Source organism: Sorex fumeus, unplaced genomic scaffold (genome assembly GCF_029834395.1).
Source record: "Sorex fumeus unplaced genomic scaffold, SorFum_2.1 ptg000001l, whole genome shotgun sequence".
NCBI lineage: Eukaryota > Metazoa > Chordata > Mammalia > Eulipotyphla > Soricidae > Sorex > Sorex fumeus.
In genome coordinates this window covers 5,248,063-5,254,287 of record NW_026606058.1, presented here as the reverse complement: position 1 = coordinate 5,254,287, position 6,225 = coordinate 5,248,063, and the positions used below count along the sequence as shown (strand labels likewise).

The 6,225-nt window shown below is 41.4% G+C and overlaps 1 protein-coding gene across 1 annotated transcript; it reads left to right on the top strand.

Annotated features, from left to right (window-relative positions):
* Window positions 1–603: 603 nt before the first annotated feature.
* LOC130030652 (alpha-ketoglutarate dehydrogenase component 4-like) lies at window positions 604–995 on the top strand. Its single transcript, XM_056122044.1, has one exon. It carries the CDS (start codon window positions 611–613, stop codon window positions 920–922), a length of 312 nt encoding a protein of 103 aa, XP_055978019.1. The 5' UTR covers window positions 604–610; the 3' UTR covers window positions 923–995.
* The last annotated feature ends 5,230 nt before the right edge of the window (window positions 996–6,225 follow it).

Sequence of the window (6,225 nt, the reverse complement as noted above, 5' to 3'; positions counted from 1 at the left end):
ATCAACTCGCAACAGTATTTATCAGATATTTATCAGTATTTATGTGGCTTGACTACCTGAACGACCCTGCTGGCAGACGCCATCTTGCTGCCAAGAGAACTCTTGTGAACGATGAGCCAGGAATTGTGCATCACACTGAAGGGATTAAAAGTGACCTTTATATTGATCTAAAAGGACTAGTAAGTTAGAATCAGTGTAGAATTTCATTTACTCTCCCTCTGAATTCCATCAGGGAAATGGGAAATGCATGAAGAGTGTCTTCTTTTAGTGGCTGCTGTCCCTCAGTCCCGAGTGCTGAGGTCACCGGATACATGACTCTCAGGGCTCTTGTCTCCTCCCCATATATTTCCATAGATGAGATTCTAGCATGACACCAGGATATCTTGGGTGTCCATCCTGCTGGGATACCCACATATTCCTTACTTCATAGCAGAGCAGTGACCTCCAAATACAATGGTGTTCTCTCTGTCTCTCTCTGTTCTCTGTCTCTGTCTGTCTCCTCTGTCTCTGTCTCTGCCTTTGTTTCTGTTTCTCTCTCTATCACATACACACACACACAAGCAAACAACTTTTTTTTCTCCAAAGAAATAACAACAGCTTCTCGGGGGTTATGATGGGTAGCAAGATGGCATCTGCCAGCAGGGTCGTTCAGGTAGTCAAGCCACATACTCCATTAATAAGGTTTTTTGACAGAAGAGACTATCCTAAACCCAATGTGTCTGAAGCTTTGGGATCAGCAGGGCTACCTTCTCACTCTTCTTCAATGTCACAGCATTCTAAGGGAAGTAAAGCACCAGATTGGCTGATGCACCAGGGCCCACCAGATGCTGCAGAAATGATCAAAACATTACCTCAGAAGTACAGAAGGAAACTTGTTTCTCAAGAAGAAATGGAATTTATCCAACGTGGAGGTCCAGAATAATCACTCAGAATATGACTGCTGTTTGTCATCAGACAAAAGAATGATCTTTACAATAAAGGACTTCCAAAATGACAAAAAAAAAATACAAATCTCTCACCACTCTGAGCCTTTTTATATCATTTTACTGGTGGTGGTGGGTAAGAATGCTGAAAGGGTGTCAAAGACCCCTGTGTATACTACACAAAGTGAAAAGGCATCTTCCCAGGCACACAGTAACTATTGTATCTTGGAACCTCAGATAAAACTTTAAATTTAACATCCTATTACAGAAATAGCACCAGAGAGGAAATGAAGGGAGAGGCAACTGTGTAAACAGATCATTTCAATAGGATGTGACAAGTGTCATGACAGAGAAAGGTGTGGGGTTACATCAAGGACATGGGAAAAGTTTCTATATACACACGTATGTATTTGCCATTTGCACTTAGAAACTGCCTAGAACAAAGCTAGAGGGAAAGACTGAGGAGTCTCACCAGTGAGCTGAAAGAATATGGAGTCTTCTTGGGAGCTCCATCCTGCAGAATATAAGTCAAGGAATTGCCCCCCAGTTACTCAAGTGCCTGGAAAAACGATTAAATTATACGGCCTTGATAATACTGTGTAATCAGTTAAAGTGGCTAGGAAAAGGTCCTTTCTTTAAGGATTTGCAAGGAGGCCCAGAAATCTTGGCAGCCAAATATTAAAATAAAATGCCTGTCTGGAAGGGCCTGGAGGCAAGGCAGATGCAGGGTTGGTACTGGGGGCTTGGCCCGCACCTGTGTCACTGATGAGCTCTGAACTCCAGGGCCCCAGTGACTATAGGGAGAGACTCAGAACAAACACAGTGCCAGATACTAGAAGCAGAGATGGACGACTTCTACCTTCCTGTTCTCTGGTTCTCTGTGTTCTATCACCTAGTCAATCCTCTCTGCTCCTGGGCACTAAGTCATCACTTTATTTTTCTAATTCCTGGTCCCAACACAACACATGGAATTACAAAATCACATGGAAAAGAATGGGAAAGTTAAGAATAAACTTGTACCTCCCTTTACTTTGCTACCAAGGCAAGAAAGAAGTTGCTGTTACTAGTTAGGGCTTTGACTGAAACTAATGACGCTGACCCCAACTCCCAAAGATATTCCATCCAGCTATTCAACACCCCTTCCTCCGCAAACCACACGGGAGTTACATGCCTCTGGTTCAACAGGGCTGTAGAATTTCAACGACTTTATTCTCTCTCCATGAAAGTATCTCAGAAATGCAAAGAATTATGAAGCCAAACTGTCAGACCTCGAACCTGGAAACAGTACACCTGGTGATTGTCAAGACACATTGCTCCTTTTTGGGAGAAAAAGAAATAGCTCCCTCCACCAGAAATCACTTCTGAACACAGCAGCCATATTTCACAAGAAATGTCACTTGGACACTACCCACATCTCTCCATCCCATGTAGATATGTTGCCCTGTTTGCTGCCATTGCTTCTATGAGGGCCACCCCTGATGTATTTGGGGGTGACTGGTTTGTTTGGGGACACAGACCAGGTCATCAGCTATGTGATCTATAACTGAAGTACCCTCCCTACATCCCTCCTAGATTCTGACTGTGCTGCCAGTAGGCTGGAAAACCTTTTCTAGGAAAATTTATCAGACTTTCCTGAGTGGGAGGAGGTTTCCAGATCCTCCATCATTCCAGCCTTTTTTCCCTAGATCCCTGTCTGTCTACACCACCACAACCTCCTTGACCCTTGAATGATGACCACCTGAACTGATACATGAGATGAAAATGAGAAAATTGCTTCTGTCCTTGGCTTGGGCAAGATATGTCTAGATTAAGGAAGGAGAAACTTAAAAATATTGTTAATATAGAGCTAGTAAACCTGGTTTGTTTTCTTTTCTATTTGTGGTGTTGGACCATATCTGACAAGGCTATTCCCAGGGTTCATTCCCAGGGAACCATTGATTCCTGGAATCAAACCCTAGCCTTTTGCATGCACTCTTGCCCTTTGGGAGTTAGTCCCCCAAATCTGGCTTTTCATCTGAACTTCCTATATCTATGTAAAGATATGACTTGGCTTAAACAACTCGAGGGTACCATTAGTCTTCATTCTTTTTCTCATCTCTCATCTCTGTCTTGATTCAAGGTAGGCAAAACTAACAAGTTCAAAAACCAAGGAAAATCAGGGAGGTCTTACTCTCAGGCCCAGTAGGGTTTTAGGTGCATAAAAATCTCTACCTTTATGTGTCTTTGAAGAGACTTTCTTCCTATAACTTTTCTACCCTCCATCTCCTTGGTCTTGAAATACATAGTCACCCTGTTTCTTGATGTGACCTCTTAGCACCAGGAAAGGGATCTAACATTTTAAGTGTGTTTGCTATTGTCCTAGCTACTACCTAACAGAGATTATATATGTCATTAAGAGAAGCACCAAATGTAAAAGGCATTTCCATTACTGGTCTCCAAATATTTCCCCCTAGAGCTCAGAAATAACATCCTAGGCATTCCAAAGATGATTGTATTGGGGTCCACCCATACCCCCAACAACCAGCATGCTATCTGAAAAATAGTAAGTACTAAGTCAGATTTAATCCTGGCACTGAATCTCTGGCACTGCATATGGTCGAGTGACATCTTCCACCCCTCCCCCGCATGTCCCAAGCACAGAGCCATAGTTAACACTGAGCAGAGCTGAGTGTGGCATGCACGGCACATGCACGCACATGCACACACACACAACACACACACACACGCACACGCACATTAGAACTACAGAAATAATTTTGGACCAGAGAAATGGTACAGTGGGTAAGGTGTTTGCCGAATACACAATTGTTGTGGGTTCAATCACAAGCACCATATATGGTCCCCGAAGCCACATCAGGAGTGACCCCTAAATGCAAAACCAGAAGTTCTAAACATTGCCACGTGTGGCCCTAAACCCAAACAACACAAAAACAACCGAAACAAAAAAACCTATAATAAAAGTACTTAGTTATAAAATAAGAAGTGGATACTCGAGTTAAAAGTTTTTTTTTTTTAAATCTACTTCCTTTCCCTTTGATTGGTTGTAAAGTTCTTGCTAAGAGCTTTGTGCCTTGGCTTTTAATCTCTGGTCCCTTTAAGAACAGACTGGAATGGGTGGAAAGCATGAGTTCCAACCTAGCTTGACCAGTGCCAAGGTTAAGCAAGCTCTGTGGGCCTGGTGAACTGCCCACTGAAACTGGCTCACTCAAGATTTCTTTGTTCTACCTTTTTTTTTTATTATTAGAAATTTTTTTAATAGTGAGACATCATGAGGTACAGTTGGAGGCTTGCACATTTTTGTGCTTGGGTTTCAATTATACAATGATCAAGTACCCACCCCTCCACCAGTGCCCATTTCCCACCACCACGGATCCCAGTATCTCTCCCACCCCCCACCCCCCCACCCCACCCTTCCACTGTGGCAGGGCATTCCCCTCTGTTCTCTCCTTTTGGGTGTTGTGGTTTGCAAAAGAAACATTGAGTGGCAATCATGTTTGGTCTATAGTCTACTTTCAGCATGCTTCTCCCATCCTGGGAGGGTCCTCCCAACACCTTTATTTGGTGTTCCCCTCTTTATCTGAGCTCCCTTTTCCCCTAGTATGTGTGGTTGGCCTCCAAGTTATGGAGTAAAATTCCTGGTACTAATCTCAGCCACTCTTGGGTGTTAGTTTCCTATTTTGTTACTTTATGTTCCCCAGATGAATGCAATCTATGTCTATCCCTTTCTTTCTGAGTCATTTTGCATAACATGATACTTTCCATGTAGTACCACTTGTATGTAAATTTCGTGACTTCCTCTTTTCTAACAGCTACATAGTACTCCATTGTGTAAATGTACCAAAGTTTCTTTAACCAGTCATCTGTTCTCGGGCACTCAGGTTTTTTTCCAGATTCTGGCTATTGTAAAGAGTGCTGCAATAAACAGACAATTGCAGATGTCACTTTGACTATACTTTTTTGCCTCTCTGGGATATATTCTGTTCTACCTTTTAAGCTGTCAGATACTTGTTCTCCTGAAAGCAAAGCTTTATATGTGGCTTATTTCTCCAACTTGCTCAGAATGTCTGAAACAAAATCTCAGGATGTCCATGAAGACTGATCTACCCTAGGTGAAAGTATAAATCAAATGTTTGAGTTTGTATAATCTATCATCTTGATATCAATGAACATGAATCTTATGGTGGGTTCCATATTATCCTTCCAGATCTGATTGGCATCCGTAAGACCTACTGGATGGTTGTTGCATGTACTTCACAGCATTTCCTGTTTCCTGTACTTCTGAATTTCCTTTTCTTTTAGCATTTTAAAGATATATAATTCTAGCTTTTAAAAATGTTTTCCTGTTACTTGGAAAGTAAGCTATTACTTTGATACTTTCTAGGTGTCTGTCTTTTTTCTCTTACTATTCTCAGTATCTTTTTTGGTGTTTGTTCTTATTCCGTTTGTCTAAGAAGTGTCAGAAAGAAAAGAATTTTCTTTTTATTAACCCTACTTGAGATTCATTGAATTTCTTCAACCTGAAGATTGGGATCTTTAATAAATACTAAAAAGAATCTTTTCTCTTTACCTTCCCTCAATCTCTTGTCCCTCTTTCTGAACCTCTGATTAATTATTATGATGTCTTATTTTGGTCATCACATGTATTACTTTCTCTTGTACATCACATATTAGATTTCAATTCCAGGTAAAAACCCTTGGGCCTCAAACGTCTAAGTCTTATGTTCTACCACTGAGCTATATGCCTGGTCCCTGTTACGTTGTTCATTTTTCACTTCTTTGCTTCTGTGTTTCATCAGGTATATTTCTTCAACGCTTCTGCTGAATTAAGTCAATTGTAGCATGTCTACTCTGTAATTTGTTTGGTGAGATCTGATTTCAATGATTTCTCATTTCTAGCTGTTCTATTTAGTTATCTTTCAAATCCATGGTGACTTTTGGTAATTAGTCCAGCATTCTAGCTTCTCATTAAGAATCGTAATATATATTAATATAACTTAACATATTTAAAAGTCTCGCTTCTGTAACAAAGGCATTCATTATCCCAAAACTCCCCACCTCACCCCCAACCCTGAGAGTGAAACCAGGGCACTCATACATGCAAGATTCAAAACCTCTACCCCAAAGCACACTGCTGTTTCAGTAGCTAAAGCCCTTTCATTTCTGCTGCTTGTTTTTTTCATTTCTCTATTTAAATGGGAGGTCCCCAGTGGTTCTGGGGGAAGAGGCCCAGTGCCCACCAAGAGTTCCAAAGAATATATGGTGACGTCCCATCCCTTTGAATCCTTTCCCAGCCCATTGCTAC